We start from the raw sequence: 24,092 nt of genomic DNA, 5'->3' as shown, positions 1-24,092 counted from the left end.
AAAAGTCAATGACCTGGATTTAATTGTGGATTGCATTTGTCACCATGGCAAGGGAGGGGAATGTAAAGATTACAGAATGTGGTAGCTGTGTGTCCAAATGGTGGATTTTGACTGGGACTGCTGACAGGCCTCCCATTTTGGTCAATGGCAGCAGTGTGTCCCAAGGCAGACCATACACTCATTTCTGTCAGACAATCTGAGCATGTCTTGAAAGGAATTTGCAGCTGAAGTGTATCTTTGTTGGCTGAAACAAATGGCAGGGGTTCACTTCTTTGCAAGGGAAGGAGGAAGCTTTTGAATTTAAGGGAAGTTAGCTGTGCTTTAGTCCTGAATGCCACCTGATCATGTTTCTTAATGACAATGCTGCATTTGAAAGGCAGTTTTGATAAAGTAAGGCTCCTGAAAGATTTAGAATGCAAAGTTTGAAACAGTGTCTGGAAGCAAGTACCTTTTTATTTTAAAGCACAGCAACACAGAAGACAAACTACAGCTGATGATTTTGCACCCTGCACAAATACAAGCTTATTAAATGATCAGAAGTGCAACTGTTTATGACAACCACACTGTCACATTCAGCTGTCTTCTGTCTTCACAGTGCTCAGCTGGTATCTGTAGAGAGAAGAGCTGATGTAATTATTTTTGCTTATGAGATCAGGATCAATCTTTTTGGATAAATCTCATTAAAAACATGAATCTTGCTGCTCTACAGTGGGGAATTGTCACTTTGATTCACTAAATCACAGAAGGAACATCCAGTCTGTAATTCTTGAGCAATTTGGCAGTTGTTGCAAGACCCATCTGAGTAATGCTTGCTATAGATTTGCTGCAAATGTGCTGATTTCTGTTTTAAATTCACTGCAATGCTTTACTGGAATACCCCCTTCCATTGCAAGGGAGTAACTTAATTGTTAATTTGTTAACTGCCCCTCACAGAAAACTGTACACTTCAGTTGATAACAGAGTTGATGAGGACATTATCAATCACGGTGACAGATCCATACAGCCAACTGCAAGAACCAAAAACCAGCATAAACTCTGCTGCTGTCTACTTCAAGCCAACTTCCATCATGTGCACTGTAGTGTGCCTAGGCACAGCTGCCTTAAATGAACAAACAGCCCAGCACTGACAAAATGGACTTCATAAATATGTCTGTGGATGCTTATATCTGCCACAAGTGGTTTATTTTCCACCAAGAGTGCCTCACCTTGTTAAATGCACTATTGATATTTTAGGCTGAGGATGAAGAGCATAGAGCATTATAGGAAAGTGAGTAGAATAGATGGTCTCATTCAACTAATTTCTATTGTGGTTTAATTTATTTCAAAAGTGTTTATCCAGGAGCATGTTTTGTATGAGGGTCAAATGTTGATGTGTCAAAGCTGGATTTAGAATATCAAAGTGGCAATACCTCCAATTTTTTAAAATTTTTGTTGCCCTCATTTTTTCACACATGAAGCTAAAGAATCACAGGATCTTAAATGTGAAAGGAACCTTGAGATAACTTTGTCTGTCCCACCTTTCTAAGGTGAGTAGCAACTGTCTCCCAGCCCTCTTTTTAGTGGTTGTTGAAATCTGATTTTCCAAACTGGACCCAGAACTGGGGTCCTGAGGCCTTAGCTACCCTGAGCTGAATGGAGGAACTAGCTCACATCTTGAGTGAGAAAATATGGCATATTAATAACATATGTAACCCTTTTTTTTCAGCTTAGGTTATACTGACTAGATACTCACCATCAAAAATGTCTATAAGTGGAGTTCCTTGAACAGTGGGGATATTCGATGTTGTCTCACTGATGATGTTGAGGAGCGATTTGACTTCTGATTCTAGGTGCTCCACTGTTTTTATTACCTTCTAATGGAAACAAGGAAGACAAATAGAGAGAGGAGGTAGTCAAAGGGTCAAGTGGAAGGAATTGCACTAGATGTGTTTGTGGAAATGCAAGCCTCATGTTCTGTAATGCCAACAGCTAGTTTAGTCTGTATTACGCATTGCAGGTTTAAACTTTCTTTGTGTTCTGCTGGCCTCTAGTGGCACCAAGTGTTAGCACTTGGTTTAGCAAGAGTTACATTACAGCACCCCTGTTTAAAGAAGAATTTGACTTCATGGAGCTTTGCATTAGTTTGTTTTTAATTTTCTTATTTCTGAGAGGAATGCAATTTATGCAGTAAAAGAATCTGCATGGACAATGAGAGGAGCTGATGGGATGGAAAGAAGAGGGCTGGGACTAGAGCAGAAGAGTGGTTGCCAAATGTTGCCATTTGAGAACCAGAGCATGTAGTTTGGGAACTACCCAGCTGAGAATAGTTAGCAGGCATCTTGTCAGTGCTAAAGACAGCAGGGGGAAAAAAATACTAAACTTTGCAGCTTTCCTAGAATGTCAGTCATAGAGCTCATTTAGCTCTTAAGCTTATGTCAGCAGAGAAGCAGAAACTCCTCAGTCTTGGAGTCACCTGCAGAACTCGCATCTACCAATAAGCCAATGTGAAACTTTACAAACACAGATTCTGAGGCTTTTAGATTAAAGTCACATTTATAAACATTCTAAAAAAGGCTGATATATAATAATTTTTTCAGTTCATCAAGATTATATATTTCTGGTGATAATGGCTTCATGGATAGTTATAAACTATGACATCTAAAAAAGTAGTCCAGCCTTGACTAGAATAAAGTCAAGAAGGGGCCCTGTCTAGAAACATCCTTTTTCTTTGTTAAAAAGGATAGGGGTTCAGGAGCCAGCACAATCCCTCTTACCTCTTCAATGATATCTAATCGTTCATGAAGCATATGTTCATTACACCAGCCCCCTCCTTCCAGACTTCCTGGTGCCACACTCACAGGATCTGCAGCAGCTGGAAATACAGACAGTTAGTTAGCAGAGGGTTAATCACAGTCCTTGCCTTTCTTATTTCTGAAGTGGTATTTTGCATGCTACACAGCATTGCTGATGAACCAAATGTAGGAATTGAGCTCCTTTTCCATAACTACAGCTGTGCCCCAGTGCTGTGAATGTCTCCTTGCCTGCACACTTCATGTTGGTTGAATAAGGCGTTTTCTCTTGCCTCGGGTGTTTGTTTTGGTTTTGTTTTTTTTTAATGCGTGTGCTTGTTTTACATAATCTATTTTTTCCTACCTCTGTAGGGTAAGTTTGTAGGCTGTAACTCTGTCTCTCTTAAGTGTAAAACCTAACTGTTGGGAAGATCTCCTTACACAACAATTCCTTGTAGACATTCTTCAGAAGCAGCTGGTGTGGTAAAGCTTTGAAGAGTAGCTAAACTTGTCATTTTCCAAATGAATGCTGATGATGGCTGAATATTCCTCTGTGCCAGAGAGTTGTCCCTGACAATCTGACTTCGCAATGGGAAGGAAACAATAAAAGTGTGTACATTTGCTCACTCTGATATGGTGCTACATACAAAGTCACATATCTCTGTCTGTTATCTGTGTTTACCTCTCAGTACTCACGAGCTCTTGCTCTTTGAGCTTTTCATTCTGCTGGCTGTGCACCATGAAAGGTCAGTAGCTGCTGGAGTCCATGCTTTAGTGTAGCCTATTTCCTTTTCATAATTTCTCTGCAGCATTCAGTAACATTTAGATTATCCCATGTGCACAGATGACTGCAGTGGAATATTTTAAACTGTGCTAAAGTTATAATGTATCTTCCTGCATGTAAAGTTAGGTTTTGCTCTTGTTTGATGCTTGAAGCAGCTGTGATAATGAGGAAGCAGCAGTAACTCATTCTATCATTGTTTGATTGTAACAAAGACAAAACTGAGCTTGTGTTATAATGAACAGTAAGACAAGAGAAGTAACTAATTCTGCCTTCAATACTGCTGTGCCAAAACAGTGGTTTGGAATTGCTACACTGCTTCATCTCAAGCCTGTGCCAAGATTCTGCAGTGTAGGTGTCAGGTGATGGCAAACACGTGCCAGTAAGGATCATTGCAGTTTGCAGGGTGAGGGGGGAGAGATGTTCTCTGAGTTGGAATGGCATCCTCGGAATTGGAGGGTGGAGAATGGAGAGGAGGAGGGATTACAATGTGACCTGATTACTGCGCGTTACATAGAAATTGATTTGGCAGATTTGGTTGGGGTTTTTTTTTAGTACAGTCACCAGAAGGTGGTGCTCTTAGGACAGAATCCCAAAGACTTCCTCTGCCCGTTTACAGAAGAGTACTGAAATACAGCAGGTATTTCAACACCAGCTGCTTTGCAGTAGTCCTTTTTTTTTTTTTTTTCGGTTTGCTGCTAGTGGTGGTGGTTTATGAGTATTGTTACTGTCTTAGTGGTCAAGTGAACCATGCTATTTCTCAAAATTATTGCTTCTTCACATGTTGGGGTTTTTTTTCACCATGACTGGAGCAATGTGGAGATACTGAAATTGCACTGGCTGATAGGCAGGTGTTTGTAGGTGGGGAGGTTAGATATGATGGATGACTGACATTTGTTCAAAGCATGTGTATGCATACCATGATGGGTATATACAGCCAATATAAGGTTGTGAGCTTAGCAAAGCACTGCACAGCTTTGTGTGCATCTAGAGAACAAAGAAAAGGGGTTGCTGTGAGACACAGGACTCAGTAGCTCTTGGTTCCTTGAGGTGGTGAGTTCCTCTCCTGACATGGAGGGAGACAACTTTCCACCACTCAAAGTGCATTGCTGTAATGAGCATACTGAAGGAGGACAAAGTGTCTCATCCTAGTTCGGCAGGGCTGTAAGATATCACTCAGAACCACAGAATTAGTGCAGTGCCTAAAGCTGTCAAACAGGCCAAGCCTAAGTGTCTCCGGAAGCACCTGACAGCTGATGTTAGCAAGGCTCAGGGTTAGTATAAGCAGAAGCTTGTCTAGTTGTAGATCTCACAGTATGGAGCTGTGAGAGGGCTGAGCTAGGAGAAATCCTCTCAGGACCTGTGTGTCCATATCTTGTTAGTGACTTTCACACCATAACAGAGCTGCTCAGGCTCTTGTGATGGCCCCTTCACCATCATGCCAGAACAGGCTATTTCAGCTGTTGCTGGCTGGGCAGCCAGTGTTTTTCAGTGTAGATTTCTTCTTTTCTCTGAGTCCTGGCTTGAGGCTTTGGCTGCCCAAAACACTCATTGTTATTCCTTAACTCTTTATGCCACAGATGGGCAGATGGGCTGTTCACAGGACACATCCGGTCCCTTGTAAATATGGCACATATCTGGGTCACTATGGTCAGGCAATTCAGCCAAAGCAGTAATTTCCATGTGCTCAAAGAGAGCACATGGAATGTTGCTTATGTGCACTGCCCTTCTCTATTGCACCTGGTGAAAGAAAGGGACACAATCTGCCTTTGGCACTGACTTTGCTCCAGCAGCATCTCTACTTCATATAATAACAGTCACCGTGTAAAGGAAGGGAAGAGTGGAAGGCTGCAAACCATGTAAGCAAAAGACTAATGACCTTTGAGGATACTTCCAGGTACTTGCTTTCTGATGTTACTGAAAAAACATTTTTTACATGTAAATTGAAATTTTTATTTATCTGTATTTCGAAGCACATGTATAGATACAGACAACTTTGATAGTAAGTTTTGAAGCTAACCACCTTTAAAAGTGAAGTGTTCTTTGTATGCCATATAAATTACATATTTAAAATGTGTGGGTGTTTGCAACTTCTGACAGCTTAAGCAAGTGTGTAGGAGGCATATTTCAATGAATTTCAATAATTTGAAACTTAATAGATTATTTCACTGCAGACACTTGTAACATTTCATTTTGGCAGAGAGAACATTATCTTTCAGTTAATGTCCCTCTGTAAATTTCCACCTGATGTTTCTTGCAAGTGAGATGTTTAGTTAAATTCTTGAAAACCATTATTTTTCATCTATAAGGTGATTATTTTCCTTCAAGAACCAGAACTCTCAAGAAAACAACTGATGCCTTTTTCCTCTGATTGAGTCCTCTGTGCTACATTGCTGATGCCCATAAATCTGAGTAGTTCTAACCACCCTGGGCTGCGATGCAGTCAGACACCAGCAGGGAAATGGAGCATCTCTGAACTGGTTGCTAATCAGGGTCTGTTTAGTAGAACATGCTTAAAATTTGAAAGAAGTAGCATGATACAGAGTAAGATCTATGTATCATGGTCAGCCTGACTATACAAAACTTGATCTAATAGTAAGGGAGAGAAAGAGCAATGAGTAAAAATCAAAACAGCCTTACCAAACACCTTAGGAGCAGAGGCCGTAGATTAAGAATATCTCTCAGTTAAGCTCTTCTGCCTACTGTACATTTGATATATTTCCCCAACCCACAAGATGTTGCTTCTCTGTGCTCCCTGACAAAGTTCCCTTCCAGGACTGTCAGAGTTCTTTCTATCCAGGTGCTGTTAAATGGTTCATTTTAATCATCCAAGCAGTTGCTAGTGGTAAGCATCAGAATAAACCTGAGCCTCTCTGCTGTCATTTTCTGTGGTTACTAGGACTGCCAGAATTGAAGTATGTGACCATACAGATCCAGTAGGTCTTTTAAAGTATCCCTCCTAATGACAAATTGCTGGTCCAAATGAAGTTACAGCCTTGATCTAGAAATTGCTGGGTTGGGTTCTTTGGTCTGCATTACAGAGAAGGTCAGGTGAGTGATCACAATGTTCTCCATTGGTCTTAAAACTTGTGAAATTCTTTTGCCTCATTCTATGATCAGTGTGGTCTAGAAAGTTGATTGCAAGTCCTTGTTTGTGCTCAGTAGGGCAGTAGGGGTAAAACAAAGCACTCCACAAGCCAAGTGAAAGACATGGGAGATTGAAACAGGAGCCAGATGGCAAATGAGGAAGTCTGAAAACATGTGATAGAGCAAGGGGAATAAAGGAGAACATGTCTAACTCTTCAAGACAACATGCTGTGTTGTGTGTTTCTGTTTGCACTGCCTTAGGTTTATGATAGTACTATCATTTTATGATCCTAGTAGTATCATTTTATGATCCTAGTAGTATCATTTTATTCCTGGAGCATATAGCATAAGGTGGCCAGATAGCCTTTGATGAGAAATGGAATGGCAGTAGTAATGATTTATGTTCCAACAGGAAAAATTCATGAACTGGAGGATCAAGTTCAAATGATGAATCCACTAATCAGTTTGGAAGGAATGCAACAGACTTCTAAATGAATTTTCTCATCCTTGCTTAAGTTATTTTTTTCTCTAAATGTAAGTGCTGGATTCTACTTTGAAATTTGCATGTAACTTTGAGATGCTAGCTCAAGAAATCATATGGTTTTCAAAAGTGATTGATGAAGATAACTTGCAGCTGAATTCAGGAAAGTTTCAACTGCTTTGAACCTGAACTGATACTAATAACTATCAGTACTAGTGCTTTCAGACCATAGACTATATTAAGTTAAAACTTTAAGTCATATTTAATTTTATGTGCTGTTCTTCAAGGCATCAAAGTTAGTTTCCAGTAAGGTCAGCTCTTAATAAATTACATTGGCATCCTTGGACATGGAAGTACTGAATTGACTTTCTGTGCCACTAGCAGTTTCATTACCACTAGAATACCCAAATTAATTTTAAGCTGTGATATATCAAGCCATATCAAATTTTATTGTTAGGAAATCAAAAATAATTGATTTGGATAGCAAATGTTGTATTGAAAATGCTTTTTAGGGCACAGATTCCCTTCAAGTTCCTAGCACTGGATATAGAGCATCTTTCTGGCTGTAATCCATAAAACACTAATGCTTAGTTGTGATTTAGACACCTCTGAACCTCTTACTAGAATTTAGCCTCTATTTTCTTAAAGATAAGGGAACTCTTACCTTTAGTGACTGCAATAAAGATTGTAATTGTAATGAATATATAAAATTCCTTAGCAAATTACACACTGCCATATGCTTCCCACTGGAGGTAATTGCATGGGTTTGCTTATATTTACATGCAAATCTATACATATACATCTGGATATATACATATACATGTAGATATCTACATATACATATGCATATAAATATTTAAATGTACACGCACCTCTACTAGGATCTTGGTTTTGTGTCAGAACAACAAGCAAATTTCATACAGGGTAAATATGATCTATCGAAAATGGGAGATGGAAAGCAGGCATTGTCTATTAAATAGTAAACTGACAATGTGGGAAGGTCTGGAATTTAGGAGTTGTGGAAAGATCGTTTTTTGTTTTGGTTTTGTTTGTCTGTTTGTTTTACTTTCAAGAAGGTACACAGAAAGTTTTTGATGTCTGATTAGGGATTAATCTGTAATTTATATATTCACTGAATACTTCAACTGCTGCCTAAACGTCAAGTCGTGGAAAGGTTTCAAACATCATACAAAATCCAAGGGATTTCTCTGGAATCCAAGGCTTATGATCCTCTGATAAGGGAAACATCCTGAAGTAAGTTTCTTCCATGAAATTAGTTATCTTTAATATTAATTTTAGAAGCTAAATAACCACATCAGAAAGTCAAGTTCTGAAATTGCAGACCTGATTCATACTCTCTTTATCAAGGTGTAGAATATACTGCCATTAATATTATTATCCTACATCAGTTAAAATTATATTTGTTTTAATCCTTTTTTACCTGAAAGAGAAGGAACAAAGGGGGAATCTCATGGGTTGGGGAATGTATTAATGAAGGTGGGTCAGGTACCAGCCTACGTGTTCTCACATCTCTTCCACCTGTGTGTGGGACTTTGTGTCACCGTGTGTTCTGGTGTATATCACTTGTGCTTGTGAAATGTGCAAAACCAGAAATGGGACCTCATAGCAACTGTTCCTGACTAGATAGGATATATTTCTGTGTAAAACTGCCTCATTTACAGGCAGCTTTTGCTATCATCACCCCTGTAATGCTCATTTCATGAGGGGATCCATCTCTCACTCACCCAGCAGTGGAGACAGAGATGGAATGCACAAATCCAGGGATAGTTTGTGCTTCCAGTGGGTGTTTTTTTAAGGCACAGGAACGTCTGGGTCCCTGCCATGGTTATGTGCCAGAAGCAAAATTGCTACTTGAAAAACTACTTTCCTTTTTCTGCTATTTCACCATATCTGTGATTGTAAGAAGCACTTAGGTTTTGTATATTTTTATTCAAAGGAAGAAGGATAGCAATTAAAATGTTCTTGTGAGGAAACTTTTCACTTGGAGCATGTTTTCAACATGCTGGTCTTCTGAGCAAACAGCCAGAGAATATCCTCTCCACTTGTTGCTGCAATGGAAAATGACTACAGGGAATTGGACCGATAAGAGACACGAGCTACATAATTAGCAGGTACATTACTCTAATTTGTGCTGTATCTTACAATGATGCTTTGGGATGCAGAAAAGTTTGCCTTTATTATGTATTTGATTTTGTGGGAATATATCTTTGTTATGGAAACTAAGGTTAAATGTTAGGAGGATTATAGCTAAAAGCTGTATAGGACATACTTGTGTGTAGAGAAGGGGAAGGGCTGTTTAGGAAGAAGAGGAGCTGTGTCTTAGTATTCATAAAGAATCCAAGTTGTGCAGAATTAGTGAGCTTAAGGCTGCCTTGAAAGTGGAGGATGTGATATTCATAAATAATGGACCCCACCATCAATTTGAAGATAACCAATGGTAACAGGAGATAAACAGTTTCTCAGTTGTCTGAGGACATGGGTTTTGGTCTGTTTTTAGTAATACAAACTATGGTCATGGGGAGTGGGTGAGGTGAGTCTGTGGCTTATTAGTCAGCTCTGTGATTGTGTAATTTTCATATGTCTAAGTCATGGTAGTAGCAAGAAGTACAATGAAAGAATATAATCTTAGGGTTTTTCTAATATCTAAGCAAATCTGTCTTGGCAGACAGTTCATGCATTCTGCAACAACTCAGGAAGTAGAATAGTGAGAGAAGGGGGAGATACACACACACATACATAGTAGATTCTGAAATTCAGGCCCAGAGCAGCTGCATTTATAAATAGAGCCACATCCTGCAGATGAACAACAGCATCCTATATTTCTAAACTCTTGATTTTTTTGAGGAATTTGATACTAACTTTTGCTTTTTTAACACCCTCCCCTTTTTTTTTTGTTTTTTTCACCCTCTAATATTTGGGAGTTACAAAGCCAAAAGAACTTAAATTCCTTTTAACTAAACATAACAAAACATAGGGCTTTACAGATAAATGTCTTTATAAAAGGCTCACTTCTGTACTAGACACTGATCTCCAGATGCTTCACAATCTTAAAAAACACAGTTATTTTGGGGTACCCTTTGTCATCACAAACATTATTTCTTCTCCCTTGTTAGAGCTCCGACGGGGTTCTGCAAAGACTGTAATCCTTGTGTTGGAGACAATAATGCTGATAGGTTTTCTATAAGGACAGAAAGCACCTATAGCATGGAGTATAGATTAAACCATTATTAATTTGTTAGTTGAGAAATATGAGTCCAAGTGTGGCCTGCAATAAGACATCTATCATGAATTTTTACTGTGCTTTAATTCTACAATGCAGTGGTTTAATGTCCTAGAGAAAAAACGCTCCTCTGTGATAATGCAAATGGTCAATTTGAGGCAGCATCTGGCTGTTCTGAAAGGACTTTTTTTTTCAGTTTCTAGATAATGGTCTAGCTTCTAGATCGTCCCATCTTTGATATTGCATGTGAATATCAGAGGATTCAAAGGATCCTGAGAATTCAAAAAACACTAGGTGAATGAAGAAAAACATGAGTACACTTTAACCTGTAGTTAAAACTGAATGAAACCTCTGCTGTTTGGAAGCAGGTCAGGCCACAGTGTGAAGCAGCTGTGGAAGCTGTGGAAGCTGTCCCTGGTGATTGGTGTGCCCCATGAGCTAATGTCCCATGTCACAGAGACAGCCTTGTTTACCCACGAGCTCCGGGTCACCCCTCTGCCACGCCTAAACACGGAGCAAAATCTTTGCTGTTGGGGTGCCACACCCCTCGGAACGATTTGCCGGGATGTTTTTGTAAGAATGGAAACACGTTTAAATAGGGCAGGTATTGTTCTCCAGGCTACATTGTGCGCTGAGTTTGAGCAGCACCTCACAAATTAACCCAGCACTACAAGCTGTGCCAGCCTCTTCTCCTGAATGATTTAGAGGCTGAGCTCATTGAATATGAGATTACTTATATTAATGGTTGAATTAAAACGTAAATTCTAGTTTGGCTGAATAATTTCCAAGAGGAACCTGTGAGAGTTAGGATAGGGGAATCTGCAAGGGAATCAAAAGCAAAAGTTTCCCAACTCAAGGGTAGCAGAGGGAAAGTGAAGGTGGCTTTTTTAAGGCTTCAGTGAGGCAGGGTGCTCCCCTAGCCATGGCAGACACAAAATTTCTCATTTTGCATGATGCACACCATGGTTTGCTGACTGATAAGCTGCCACCTGGTATGATACTGGCTGCTAGTCTCCAATGCAGTTACTATTGAAGTGCTATTCCAATTTACTGGATTTTATCTCAGTTTGTGAATGATTTTAGATTAAAACCATACTTTTAAGGCATCAGACAAAGCCTTTTAAAGTTTTCTTTAACTTTACATTTATTTTGGTGAAGCTCACAAAACTCACAAGAGGATAGTGAATTCTTGTGGAGTGAAAGCAAGTTAGAGTGCTCTTGCTGTTGTATTGATATTTCAGTTCATCACTGAGATAAACATGACAAAGCCAGTTAAGTAGGAGGGAGTCAGGGCAAGGAAGAGTGACTAAAGCTTGGGAGCAAAAGGGACTAACAGTTTTTCAGGAAATGTTTTGAATGTGATAAATCTTACTACCCTGCCATGAAATATACAACTATTGTGTTGTCAAGAAAGTAGGACCATTGGGAAAATAAAGCTGAGCCTCAGCTAGCAGAAGAAATGTAGTACAAACAGGCTGGGAAGGTTTGTGGTTACACAGGGACTGTAAACCCTTGAACTAGCCAAACTGAGTGGCTTTCAGTCACACTACAATGTGATTACAGGTTATTCAGTGCTAATCTCTTGTTAATGAAAGTAGAATTCAGATGCAGGCTTATCAGATGTTCTCTGTTTATGCTTTGTTCTACCAAAGTTTTTGGAAAAGTCATTATATACCTGAAAATCTCAGGAATAAGCAATCCAAAGCAGAAGAAATAAAATTGTGATGCTGTTACCAGAAAATTTTAAAAGAAGGTTTTGAATAAAGGAGACTCTTTCTGTAATCACCTTGAACTTCAATCACATTTCCAAGTGGATTAGTGTGTTATAAATATGGCTGCCAGAACAGTAATTATGGAAATTCAGAGCAATGTGTGCAGCACCTCAATGTGGTTCTAAACTTCTGAAGGTAGAGTGATACTATCTCCTGTAGAAGTGAAAATCTCTACCAAAGCAATATGCCTACAGGAAAGATTTTGATGTACCCCTTAAAATCAATATGCCTACAGAATTCCGACACATACCTGTGTCACCTTCACATAAAACCCATAGAGAAATTAAGCAACTATTTGTCTCCCCCTCCCACCCCATGCAAAGGCTTTGACCACACTGAGATTTGCACGTTCAGAGTCACTTACCTGAAGGATCTTGCTCGTGCAGGACGAGAAGAAATGCCAGTGCCCAGAGGAAAAGCATGGTGTCAGCCTGCCCGGGCTGTGGGCTGCGCCGTGGTTGTGCTGGAGAGCCCCGCAGCCTCCCTCCCTCCCTCCCCGGCTTCCTATCGACTCCTCGTCCAGCCCTGAGTGCTGAGCTTTAGCCAGAGTTAGGCGGAAATATGCCCAGCCTGAGCCAAGATTCTTAAGCTGTTCTCTTCTGATTCCCTCCTTTTAAAAAACACCCTTCCAGCTGCCTGCACAGCCCAGCTATCCAGGCAAGATGGAAGTGGCCCGGGCTCCCCAAAGTTGGGGGTTTTTTTTACACTTGTATTTATTTGCACAGATTACAATGGAAAGCAATAAAAAGCTTTGGATCGTGTAAATACAGCAAGTGGGGCAAGGAAAGGAAAGGAGAAGGGAGGAGGAAGGGGTGCTGGATGTTTCTTTCCCTGTAGAATTTCATCTGGGGCAGGCAAAGCAGGAGCATTGGAAAACACAGTATCTTTAGATCTTGTGAGCTTATAGGGCTTTTATCCTTATATGCTCCTTTTGAAGAGTGCAGAAACATCTTCCTTGGGCAGTACAACGTGTGGCAGTCTTGTGGGAGGTGACAGCTGTGGTGCTTGGACAGTATCATAGGACCTCCAGAGGAGCCATCTGAGCTCCTCTCAGTTTTGGCAGGATTTTAAAATTGATTTGGCTCGGTAACACCACATGCAAAAATAGCACCACTCATGGCAGTCTGGCAACCTGTGTGATTTTTAGCATGATCTTGGTCAAATATATTTTGCCCTGCAGACTCCTGGGTGAACATCAGTCTGTGACCCCTCTGGTGTTAAAATACTTAATGCATCTCCTTCCTGGTATTGTTCCTCGTACTCTTCTGAGTTATCTTTTTTCAAACTATTGCAAGGAAAGATGAGAGGCCAGTAAGGCATCCTACTTAATCCTAAAGTCCATTGTTCAGGATAGACAGTGTTTTGACCATTGAAAATAAACCCCTGGTAACTAGAAGGGATTTTCTTAGTCGTTACCACCCCCCTAGCAGTCAAAAAATCAAGTTATTTGAATATCTGAAAATGATCCTGTAGATATGCTGTCTTAGAGTTCGGAGCATAATCATCCTCAGTGACTTCCATAAAAAGTTAGGTTGCAAGCTCAGTTGCAAACCTAAACAACCTCAGTAACATAGATTCTGTGGCTGGAATTTAGCTGATATCTTTGATGAGGCATAGAACAACCTCAGTGTTTATTAAGCCCTCAGGGCTGGTTTGAATAAGTTGACATTTTTATGAAATAAAAAATTAAATTAGTGGAGTGGCAGTGTTTTCTGGGTGTTTTGGCTTGAATCACTATGGAGCATACTGCATTCTTAATAATTCTTGTTTTGAGAATAAATTTGGTTATGACTGCTGAGAGTTTACATAAATCTTAATTTTCTTATTAACAGATCCTGAGAGGGGACTGCAAAAGGTAAGAGTGAGTGTACCCTCCGTTTTAGCCTGTGTTTCACTATGAGGTGCTGATGTGGTAGGCTGTGATTTTTGATTTTTGAACATTATCTGTGTGTTGTCTGTGCTTTGAAGAGAGAGGACTGGGGAGCAGCAGAAGAATATTTGTAGAGAGTTGGCTGCTGTTTTCTGAATGTCTTTGTCCTTTGCCTCTGTCCTTTTTTAAGCAGAATCACCCAATGCATTCTCTGTGTTCAAAGGGAGCTTGTTCATGGAGGATTTCTACAATCTCTCTCTGCCATCCTCTATGCCACACACCAAAAAGCAATGAACAGTCATTGAAACAGTTTTCCCTTCAGCACACTGTAAAAAATATGGCAATTTCCATTCCAGACCACCTTTGCTGAGGCCACTCACCCCCTTTACAGCTCATTTCCTTGAGGTTCCTCCTGAGTTGCTCTCAGGCTCCTGGAACAGTTCAGTTTCTCTAAGACACTTGCTGCATATTTTTGCATACTGTGTTATGTTTGACTATAGTGAGGTGCTGGTCTGATAGCCATGGAGAACTAAACAAAATAGTGTGGGTTTTCTCTAACATTAACCTCCAGGGGTTGTTTCTGTAATCAGAGAGTAGTTTTTTCCACTGCAGGGAAATGCAGCCAGAAGAAATATTTCTGCCAAGTGGGATTCTGCTTTTCAGTAGGACTACCTGTCCTGAGATTTTTGGTCATCTTGGTTAATTACCTCAGATGGCTTTTGGAATTTATAAATACTCAAAAGGAAGCTGCAGGGTAAGAAAACTGGCAACCAAAGTACAAAAAATCTGGGGATGTGACAATACCCATTAAACTGTATAGCAGACTTTTCAGAAGACAGAAGATGTGAGAGCAAAAGAGAATATGATGCAAACACATTTGTGTTCTGAGAAGTTAGTAACTGATTACCATCAGAGAAAGCATTCTTTAGCACATTCATCTTGGAAATGGCCATATATGAGAACACAATGAGATCATATGAATGTAGGTTTGCACGAAATCCAGCTGTTGAGATGTTCCCAAGATACTGGCAGCCAAAAAAAGCATACCAGTGAACAGGGATGTGAATTTATGCCAGCAGGCAGTTTGGTGAAAGGGAGAGCAAACATAAAGATGAAGTCTATTTTAGGAGGTGCTTTTTTGTTTGTTTTTGGTACAGTCTTTCTGTATCTCTTTCTTGGATTAGTTGAATGCTTGGTAAAAGCAATAAATAACTGCACAGTGGTCCCACAGGGTGCATAGGGAAAAGGAATGGACTAAATAAAGGGTATATGTTGACAGAAGACATATGTGCTGTATGAAAAAATCACATTGTTATTGGGCATGAAATCCTGCAGCATGAGCTGATAAAGGACATAGCTGAGTAAACTCCTGGGAAAAACAGGACTTGATGTGAAACACAGAGAAAATTAAGCAGTGATTACTTCAGGAGACAAAAATATAGTAGGAAACTAATCCTTGTAGGGAGAGGAAAGTGCCTTACCCTGAAGAGAAGGAAATGAAGGAGCATAATCACCACCCTGGATTTAACAGTGGTGGATGATGAAATCAGTGCAAGGTTTGTGTAGCCTGCCTACCTGCCCCTGAGAGAACATTTGTCTCCATTAGAGACTCTGGAGGTACCTTAGGCTCTCGTCACAGGCTTAACTTCTGTCAGCTGCTCATGACCAGGAGTTCTTGCTACTTGGAGACTGTTGAATACCCAGTGTGAATTGAGACTTGTTACATGTTCCATTTGGAAGAGGTCACTTACTTTCACTCCATTAATTCATTTGGTTTCTGACTGCTGGGTTGGAGCAGCTGTTGAACAGATGCAGAAGCATATCACCTGCAGAGGCTGATTTGGGCAGAGCAGGCATGCAGCTTTTGGGCTGCTTCTCAGGGAAGCAGAAGTTTGCTCTGCCACAGTCCTTCTGTTTGGTGAGCAGATGAAGGGCCTCTTGCAGTGGTGGTTTCATTAGAATGAAGTAGACATTGGCATTTTAAGCTCTGGACAGTAGTGATTCTCAGCACGCATCCCTGGCAGTCTCCATGGTGCCTCCTTGCATGAGTTACAGGTCTTATGGCTGCAGCCTTGAATGAAAGATCATCTTCATGGTCTGTGCCAGTGCAAGCCCCTCTCTGGGCTGCTGTGGATCAACTTGTACTCCTATTTATTACCTCATTTTGTAGGGGACATCAAAAAGTTCTGCTGTTGTCACAGAGGTATAATCTCTGCTGCAGTTAAAAACCCATATCACATGGTTCACAATGTGAAGTGCTGTGAAGATCAGCTCTGTCTCTGCCCTCCCTGGAGAAGTTAACAAGCCTGTGTGTCATAGAGCAGACAACTCTGATCCAGCCTTCTTCAAAACAATACATTTTGTGCTACGCCTAAAGCCAGCAGTGAGTCAGCTGCAGGAATTGACTCTCTGGTGTCATCTTGGTGCCAGCACACTAGGCTGGATTCTGTTTGCCAGCATTAGGTAAGCATCCCATGGCTTCAGGCTGTTTTCAGTCTGTGGCCTCAGCTTCCTGAGCAATGATCTGCAAGGAAACTGAATCAGAAAGCTGAGGGGAAAGGTGGGTCACATGGAATATTAGTGAATTATGTTGTTTGTTTTGTATTTTTAACTCGCTGTTACGTCCTTTCATTTCAGGCATTTTGTGAAGCCTTCCATGCCTCAGGAATTCTATGAAATATGATATGCATGTGCACACCCATTTTAGTGAAAGGAAACCTTTGTCCTTAGAAAGTTGGGTTAACTTTATTCCCAGCAAAATTAGTGATTCAGGAGTAGACCCTTGACTCCCAGTCTTGCATTGCACACGATTTAATATTTGATTTAATATTTGCTATATTCTCTATTGCAGGAGGTTTGCTGTTGTAACTATACGTGCACCATTTGCGTCACATAAAAATGGGAAATAGATCTGTGAGTCTGTGGTGGATAACATTGGGGAGAATAATACAGGGGAAGTACTTGATTATCCCCAAATTAGAGTTACTCAGCTAATGGCCTTAGCAGATCGGTATTGCAAACCACACCAATTAAACAAGATAATTACTTGAAACTGAAGCCACAATTTCATTCCATGAAGGACCTGCTAAGCTCTGAGAAGCTGATCATGTGTTGAGTAGCACCCTGCTGAACGTGAGTCATGACAAACAGCAGTATAGCAAAGGTCTGTTACCTAACAGCTGTGGACCTTTCTCCATCAGGGAAGGCAACAGCCACGTATGTGAAGCCCTTGCATATAGGTAATGTTTGCCATGTGCGTGGAGATACCTAACAAAACAGAGAAACAGCTGGAAATAAATCCCATTTTTGTTTGCTGCTCAGCATGGTCTCCTTTCCTCTTAATTACCACAAGGTCATGGAGAATTGCAAGGGGAAGAATGATGTGCCAGAAAAAGAAGCCAAGCTAATCACTCCACTGCTATTTCTCTGAAAATTTACAGTATGTGTATAATTTTAAAGCCAACCCAGTAAAAATACTTGGTTAAAATTCCTTTTAAAATACGTATGTGAGTCAATATACAAGACTGTAGCAGAATGATAGTAGTTTCTTTGTTATTACATATCCCTTACTTCTTTAGCAGCAATTTTTCTTCAAACATGCTTCCAATATATGTTTCCAGGCAGAGAGTGAACAAGAATGTGTATAATTTTTTTCATCCTGCTGCCTGTGTAGTTAATCACATGATGGATCCTGTCCAACAAGATTCCCCAACAGTACAGCTAATTATTACTGTATGGTACTGGCTTCTCACCTCTTTAATTCCAGCTGAAAAACTGCATTAAAAGACAACTTAAGTACTTTCATAATGCCACTACTTAATACAACTTGTGGTAGTTGCCATAGGGAAATGGTATAACCATTAGAAGGAAGAGAAAGGCCCACTTCCATAGGGAAATAGTATAACCATTAGAAGGAAGAGAAGGGCCCACTTTTAGTACAAAAAAAATTTGTTCTAGAAGTTTATCTGAGGCATGAAAAACCTCATAAGCATATGAACAAATGAACAGATTAGCACACTCCACTAACTCTAGAGGCAGGACATTAACTCCAGTTGTTGGAAAACAGATGTGAACTCAACTATTGTCCTCCACCCCCTTTCTAAAATTTTTTTCTAATGAGTTTGTTAAAGTGCAATTGGTTCCATATGTACTTAGGAGGGAGCCTGATGGTGGCTACACTTGCTGTTAGTTTGCTGTGTCTGCAAGCACAGCTTAGGTAGTGTTAAGGATGAAAGAAGTAGGAGCAAGAGTTACCACCTGAAGCAGCATCCATGTAGGAAATCAGGATAGCATGGATGCCGTTTCCAATGTCAGATTTTAGGAAATCCTTCCTTGCCTTAAGAGACCAGTTGGCTCAAAGTAAGTTGAAAGATCTGTTACAGTATTCTGTCCAAATGCAGTAAAATGCCTTAGATTATCTGTCCCAAATGTCCTTTAGTTCAGACCCACCACTGGAACTTTTGGTAAGATTACAGAAATATTGTGTCTTAATGCAGATGTTAATCTATGTCATTATGTAATTTTTATTTCTGTAGGTGCTATCTGTTTTTACGTTTTAGAATACCAGTTTTTGCCATCTACACAATAATGAAGGGATGACTTTGTAACGTCTCCTCTCATTAACACTGAGAAAAGAGGAAATACAAGATTAGAGGATAAAAAAGTCGAAGGGAAATGGAGGGCTCATTGCATGTGTTCAAGGAATAAGAAGCATCAAAGGTGAGGGCAGGAGCCAATTGAATCATCAAGATGCTATAAATAATTCTGAAGTAATCTCTTTATCATTAAAAAAGTGATTTAGGAGAAGCTGATGGAGCAAAAGGCTATGGTTTGAATTTAGAAGAAATTATAGCAGTCCAGGGTGTGCAGAGTGTTCTGCTGGGGCCACGGGCAGGGACGGATTGCACAGCTTTGATGGGATTGCTGGAAGGAGAGCGTGGGAGCAGCGGAGGCGAGGCAGGGTGGGGGAGAGGGCTGGCAAACACGAGTGGAGGGAGCTGGGAGCTGCCCCACAGGTGGCACTGAGGTGACCTGCGTGTGGCCACCAGGTCACCGCGGGGGCCAGTTCCTCGCCTGCCCCACCTTGGGCCCCTTCTCTGCGCCGGGCGCAGCCCAGGTGAGCTGATGGCAGCACAGCGTGAACTGCAACCGAGAGTTCAGCGATTTAATTAGCGCAGCGGGAGCGAGGGAAGCGGATTTGGCTCGGGGAGCGTCTCGGAGCGAGGCACAGCCCGGCTGCTCCTGCCTGACCTTGGCCAGCTGCGGGCAGGAGCGGGGCTGTGCGCACCCAGACATCCTCCGAGCCGTTCCGAGCCCCCAAAACATCGCGGGGTAATTATGTATAGCATCCTCCGTGCCGTTCCGAGCCCCCAAAACATCGCGGGGTAATTATGTATAGCATCCTCCGTGCCGTTCCGAGCCTCCACGGCATCCCGGAGTGTGAGATGTTACACAGCGATTCCTTTCATTGTGAAAATACACCCTGGGGTCAATATAAACAAGAATATTGAATCCAAAGTAAAGCGTGGGCATGAGACACAAGAATATTTAAAGATTTCATTGTATTTGTTTAAATCACTTTGTTGTAAATTGTTAAATATTTTTTTATTATTATTTTTCACTATAATCATGAATTGTATACACTTCTATGTATAAGGAAAATGTGAGCTTGTTTGGACATGAGCAAGCTTGTCCCTGCTGTTACCTGCTCGCTAGGAGTGTAACCTGAGAACATGTTCAAGCCTTGTCCAGACCTGGTGGGGGCTTCCAGCCATTGCTGCTTGGGCCCTAGCCAACACGTTTGGGCTTAGTCAGACTTGTACCCCAGCACAGTGGGCATGTCACAGCCCACCAAGAAACTGCCTGTAAAAGGGGCAGTGACCAAGGGCAGGACCGATGTGTTGGCAGAGCACAGTCCCCCCACGTCCCCAGCGCTGCCTTACCTGCTCCTTATCAACAAACTAATAAATTGCTTTATTGATTGACCTACCCAATTGTGGTATTCGATAACATGGAGTAATTACATATAGGCTGTGGCAAAGCAGAATCCCTTTGGGAGCCAGGTCTGTTAAAAGCCCCGAAGTTAATTGTGTTCCAGCTCACGTTCACTTGCTGTTTGAAAGCCTGGTGATCTCTGTTAGTGAGATAAAAGTGTTTCAGGAGTCCTTTGAAATTATGTGGTACCACTGTGATGGTCTGATGTGCCTGGAAAAGTAGAAGTGGAGTGGCTGATCACAGTTGCTGTTATCTGCACAATCAAATGTGGATTTTCAGCAATTCCCTGTGTGGGTTTCAGCCAGTGCACTTTCACTCCGTGTGAACACAGCTGCATGGCCAGTGCTTTAGACCCAGATGGACAAAACCCCTGGAGCCAGTGATAACATGAGGGGTCTCATGTTATCCAAAGATAACTGGATACAGTCTTGGTTCATTAATATGGTTTTGTGGGGTGGCTTAGAATGGACTGCTGGGCGCTTTCATGCATCTGCAATGCTAATCTGCTGCCTCTGCATATATTAGAAATGTTACCCTACCACTTGAAACTGAGATAAGCAGGATGTTACAGTTAAATATTCCAAATTGCAGCACAAAATATTTTGCTGGTTCTTATCAGTTATTTAGTCTCAGTAGAAGAGAATGTACTTTTTTTTTTTTTTTTTGTAAAAGCAAGGCACAAGCTTTGTCCCACCAGTTTTTCCTCATCTGGCACTGTTGCTTTAGCATCTTAGTATTAAACCTCTTATGGATATAGATACTATTCTGAGGAGATAATTTTTGGACTCTAATGTAAATTTTTGCTCTTTGCCTTGAGAAATATCTCATCCTTTTCCCAAAACGTTTACATAAAACAGTCTGTCCCGCATAAACAGATACAGTCTGTCCCATAACTTAAGATAAAGCACATCCAGGCTTCCCTGTTGCCTCTTGCTCCAGCAAATATGTTGTTTGAATGGATGCCTGCCCTTTCTTTCAGGCTCTGTGAAATACAGCTTGTAGAAGCTACTTCTGTTTTCACTGATTTCAATCTACCTTGTCAGCCTTTTCTGAGATCCCTAGAGATAGCAAATGGGAATGTGGCATTTTACTGCTGTGGGTCAGCTGCCATCTGACAAATATAAAAAAATAAAAATATAAACACTGGAGGCTGAAACTCTGGTCTGCTCTATGAATACTGATTGATGAAGAATCTGAGATGGGATTTAAATTAGCATCTTTAATTAGAAGGATGTTGGAAACTTTTTGGTGCCTTTTTTTTTTTCTCTCTTTTTTTTTTAATTTTTTTTTATTTTTAGTTGGCAATTCTTTATGGATTGTCTGTATTTCTTTATCCATACCGATTATCAGTGGTTTACCACCACATTTGCATCAATAGGTTGCATAATCCTCAATTATAATTTTGGTTTTCTGAGTTACTATTCTCTGAGAAAATTTTATTATTTTTCTTGGCTTAACTGCAGACTGTCTCCACCCTCTTTCCTTCTGCAAGTGATCAAATTCTGTAAAGAATTCTCTGCTTTGGATAGACTATCACTTCCCACCCATGCTGTTCTCACCGAGGTTGGAAATGTTATTAATTTTATTTAGTGTAGGGAAAAGCTTGGCTAACCCTTCAAAACAATCTTTCAAGTCCTGTAATTCAATAAAGCCTTATTTACAATGGCCATAGCTATTTTTCTCAGTGCTGTCCAAGCTGAGTTCTCTCTGGTTACAAGAGAATGAAGCATTGTTTTCCATTCTGACAGCAAAATGGTTCTATTTTATTTTTTAGTTCAGAAAAAGTGCAGCATAACCTTGTTTAAAATGTTCTTAGAAAAAGAAGCAGCTGTTACTCTCCACATTATGCTATTTTTAATGGGTTTTGCTCCAAGGACTGAGGGAGAAAGGCTGGCAGTTATATATGACCTGGTGAGTGTAAAACTGTTTTCTGGGACTTGGATTTTCCAATTCTTTCCAGTCCTAATCATTACTTTTTCTTACACACCAGCACACAAGCACCGAATTTCAGTTCTGTCTGTTGGTTAAACTGTGTAGTTTATTTCTTTATTTGGACTCAAAATTATCTAAGCACAAGATAATATTATTTTATTATGATGTGGCTAAAACCACTTCCCAATAACTGCCATTTCAGATGTACACTGTGCCTCTGACCAAGTCAAGTTTTACTGAGGCCTCAGCCTAAAGCTGGGCAGATTAGAATGATGATTTCTTTGCACAAACACACAAGGTATGAGTGGTGGCAGCATGGAAGTTGTGAATGAAACCTTTGGAAAGCTATTCAGCATTGGGGCATTGGCTTCTTTCCCTTAGGACCCACCAAAGAGCAGCTGGGAGGGAAGGAAGAAACTCTGGATTTGAAAAGAAATGTCATCTGGGGTGACCTATAACTCTGTGTTGTCCTGGACAGTTTCACAGCAATTGTGTTAACTATCAATTGACTGTACCAGCAATGCAATTATATCTTACTTATCCCTTCCTTCCACCCATATAAAAGAAAAAAATCAAAGCTGAAAGCTAGTTTTTCCTTCCTGTGGTAATTGTGGTGTTTTTTAAAGCACTGTGAACAGATTTGGAAGTGGCAAGGGTTTTGAAAGAATGTTTAACATGGGCTGAAATCTGCAGCAGAAATTCCCAAAGATCCTTTTTCTATAGTTGTCTGCTTGGTGAATTTTTTTCCAGCTTCTTGACCACATGGTCCCAGAAGTCCTTTTACCCATGCAGCGTGGTCTACATGGGTCACTCACAGATCAGAGCCTTGTTTGTGAGGAACTGAATTCATGTCAAGACTTGAGTGCATCCATCTGGACCCCCAGATACCCAAAAACCAGAGAAGTTGCCATTTTCACTCAATTTCCTGCCCACCATTGCAGTTCAGATGGGTTGTGAACAAAGTAATAACTCCCTTTGCTCTCCCTCTGCCCTTCAAGGCACCAGTGAAGTTGACCTGAGCATGACTTGGCTGCAGAGCTGCAAGTGCTGGCAGCAGCTGAGTGTGTTTTCATCTCATCTCTCCTGGCAGCAGTGTGCTGCTGAGCTGTAGCACACTTGTAGCACATGGCACCACCACAACCTGCACATCCACCACCTGGAAAAGGAAGAATAAAAGGGGTTTGTGTGTGAGAAACAGAAAAAAATGGTGAATCTGGAGCTTCATCAATACTGATGAAGTCAAGAGAACATGGGCCTGCCTTCCACAGCACAGCTCAGACTTTCCAGAGATCCCAGAAGACTATCTGATCACTTATTCTGACTTTCCTATATAAATCAGATTATAGTATTTCTCATTATATCCTTTGGGGAGAGTTAGGTCACAGCTTGGGTTAGATTTTATGACATATCTGTTCTCTGTCTTGGAGATTAGGATTTTGTGTGCTCTCAGTAGAAAGCAGAGGGTACTGAGGGATCACTCATACCTGGAAATAGATGCCTGGTCCATCTCCAGGCAGTCTGAGACTGCACTCCATCAGGAATGTATTTGAGAGGGGAGGTACCACAGAAGGCCCTCTGCTCAATCCCCACTGCACATTCATTCTGTATCTGGAAGCATGACTCTGCCAGTGCTCTTTAGGGCAAAGAAAGATTTGGGTGGAGTTTATATAGATACATATATATATATATCTATATACATATATAAACCCCTACATATATATATCTATATGTAAGTAGATATAACAGGTATCTATATAGATATAGCTAGCTGTTGCTACAGTCCTTCCCCTAGATGGTCTTTTTTTTATGATAGGTACCTGTACTTTTCTGCTACAGGAATTTGTGCCAAGAAAAGACCTGAACAAACTGAGCTGTCTCCTTGTTGCCTCAGTCACAAGGACCTGTGTCCCTTGGTGCTGCCCTAAAGGGTCCCTGCAGAGGCTCAGCCACCCCAAACCTGGCATCCCTTTCCTGCTGCTCAGCCCTGGCCCTGCAGCCCCTCGGGATCATGCTCCACAGCTAAGCAGTAACTAAAGCTTCAAGTGTCCTGCTAACAGAGCGTCACCCAAGCATAATCCAAGCCCTGACTCAAATTGACAAGGACAGGTTGGGCTCTGAAATAATCTCTTTAAATAGCAGCAGCCATCTCTTTCTAAGGCACTTCCC

The 24,092-nt window shown here is 40.9% G+C and overlaps 1 protein-coding gene across 2 annotated transcripts; it reads right to left on the bottom strand.

Annotated features, from left to right (window-relative positions):
* Positions 1–433: 433 nt before the first annotated feature.
* On the bottom strand, positions 434–12,646 carry PLAC9 (placenta associated 9). Of its 2 annotated transcripts, none has more exons than XM_079313124.1 (4): positions 12,495–12,646; positions 2,754–2,851; positions 1,733–1,853; positions 434–609 (listed from the first exon to the last, which is right to left on the bottom strand). In XM_079313124.1, the coding sequence occupies exons 1-4, from the start codon at positions 12,550–12,552 to the stop codon at positions 599–601; spliced, it is 288 nt and encodes a 95-aa protein (XP_079169250.1). In that variant the 5' UTR covers positions 12,553–12,646; the 3' UTR covers positions 434–598. The 2 variants fall into 2 exon arrangements, with proteins under 2 accessions (XP_079169250.1, XP_079169251.1); XM_079313125.1 differs by lacking the exon at positions 434–609 and adding an exon at positions 616–1,623.
* Positions 12,647–24,092: the final 11,446 nt, after the last annotated feature.

The sequence above is a fragment of the Erithacus rubecula genome (assembly GCF_903797595.1).
Source record: "Erithacus rubecula genome assembly, chromosome: 9".
In the NCBI taxonomy this organism is placed as follows: Eukaryota; Metazoa; Chordata; class Aves; order Passeriformes; family Muscicapidae; genus Erithacus; species Erithacus rubecula.
This window is presented reverse-complemented; position numbering and strand designations above follow the sequence as displayed.